The following is a 1,773-nucleotide window of genomic DNA, read 5'->3' as shown; positions in this document are numbered from 1 at the left end:
AGGAGGAAGAGGAGGAGGAGGTCACCTGAGGGCGAAGGCGATGATGGAGCTGGGCTCCCGCTCACAGACGGCGATGGGAACTCTCTCATGTTCGTACATCAGATAGTGTTTGTCTGGATCGCTGCCGACACACAAACCAGCAGAACTCAGATCAGCTGTTGAACCACAACAACCAGCCGCCTGCACAGCTTCAGGCTCACGTCTGATATTCATATAATAAACAATCAATACATGATTCTAGTGTCTGCAGCAGCAGCATGAGTCCATCAACATGTTTATTACATCAGGTCAGTTCAAAGCGTCTGCAGAAGACTCTGATCACTGATCAATGAAGTTTATGGTCATTTTACATTTGATTGGATTCCTGAAATGATGTCATGACTGCTGCTGCTGAGCCGCTGCTCCACACGATGCACTTTTAGAGTCTGTACATTTAAATGTATAAAAGCTTTTGATCCGTTTCATCAATAACTGCTGCTGTAGTTTTATTTTTGAACCAATTCACAGGAAAACAAACAAGTTTGCCCGCAGCACAATCTGATTGGTTAACCGGCTCCAGCAACAGCCAATCGGCACAAATGACAAATGTGGAGGATCTTCTTTAAATAAATAAATAAACACACGTAAAACTTCAACAAACAGATTTGTGTTGAAACTGGAATCAGAATTCTGAAGAACACAAAGACGATCAAACAAATCCACATATGAACGGCTCTCCCTGATCACCGATATCTAAATTAAGGATTCTAATTAGTTTTATTTAATGAAGGTGTATTTCTAGACGTCTATACTCATATCTGAGCCCACGTTCTGCTCATTTACAGGTTATTTAGTTAGTTTTGGTTCCACTAGAACATTTTTTCTGCAGCATCTCTCAGCCTGTCTGAAGCTCCTGCTCTGATTGGTCGATGGACCCGACCAACATAACGATTAACGATGTAGTATAACAGTGTGAGGCAGCAGGAGCTCAGCTACAGCAGAGTGAAGCTGCTGAACCTCCACCTGCAGAACACGGCAGAGAAGACGTTTAAACCAGCTGACCAACACCGAGGCCACTCACAAGGGGAAGGGGATGGGGTTGTAGCTGTTCCCAGGCAGGAAGTTGGCGAGGATGGCCTTCATGGTGGACTTCTCCTTCACCTGGCTGTCGGTGGAGCCCAGCAGGTGTCCATCGAACACGTCTACAGGAGAACAAACACACGCATGAAGCCACAATCACAGAAGCAGCGAGTGCTGCAGCAGGCGGCGGAGGCGGTCCGACCTTCAGGGATGCTGACAGAGTCCTGCTCGGTGAAGGACGGCCCCGGGGTGGTGGGCTCGGCAACAGCGTCTCCGGGTGACGGCAGCAGGGAGGCGGAGTTGGAGGGCAGCGTGGTGAGGTGGCGGTCCTCTGGAACCAGAACCACAGAGAAGAACGGTCAGACTTCAGTTCATCTGGTCATGACTCACATCAGATCGTCTGAAATATCACAACTCTGACTTTTCTGAAATCTTTACAGCATAAAATATGGATATTTGTTCAACTGTAGCTTCATATATCAAATACTTTCAAAGATTAAACAAATAACAATCTGCCTGTTGACTCATTAAGTCTGAGTCTGTCTGAACAGCAACATCTGAGGAACTACTAAAGATCAAATGTTGTTTCTCATCATGTCATTGATTCAGAATCTGGAATATTCAAGCATCTCTAGGCAACAACTTGCAACCCTACGCATCTCCAAGTGCTAGTGACTAGTCTGGGAGAGAGATGACTGGTATCTCTAGGCTGGT

At 46.2% G+C, this 1,773-nt stretch overlaps 1 protein-coding gene across 1 annotated transcript in view; it reads right to left on the bottom strand.

Annotated features, from left to right (window-relative positions):
- The window catches only part of pikfyve (phosphoinositide kinase, FYVE finger containing), a 42,644-nt gene that overhangs the window by 8,146 nt on the left and 32,725 nt on the right, over positions 1–1,773 (bottom strand). Inside the window, exons 33-35 of the mRNA XM_008295903.1 lie at positions 1,262–1,396; positions 1,061–1,181; positions 26–121 (exon numbers count right to left, since the gene is read on the bottom strand). Coding sequence (XP_008294125.1) covers positions 26–121; positions 1,061–1,181; positions 1,262–1,396 — 352 coding nt within the window. The remainder of the gene's footprint in view (positions 1–25; positions 122–1,060; positions 1,182–1,261; positions 1,397–1,773) is intronic.

This window comes from Stegastes partitus, unplaced genomic scaffold, assembly GCF_000690725.1.
Source record: "Stegastes partitus isolate 25-593 unplaced genomic scaffold, Stegastes_partitus-1.0.2 Scaffold1082, whole genome shotgun sequence".
NCBI lineage: Eukaryota > Metazoa > Chordata > Actinopteri > Pomacentridae > Stegastes > Stegastes partitus.
Note: the sequence above shows the minus strand (reverse complement) of the source record. Positions and strands in the feature narration are given on the sequence as shown.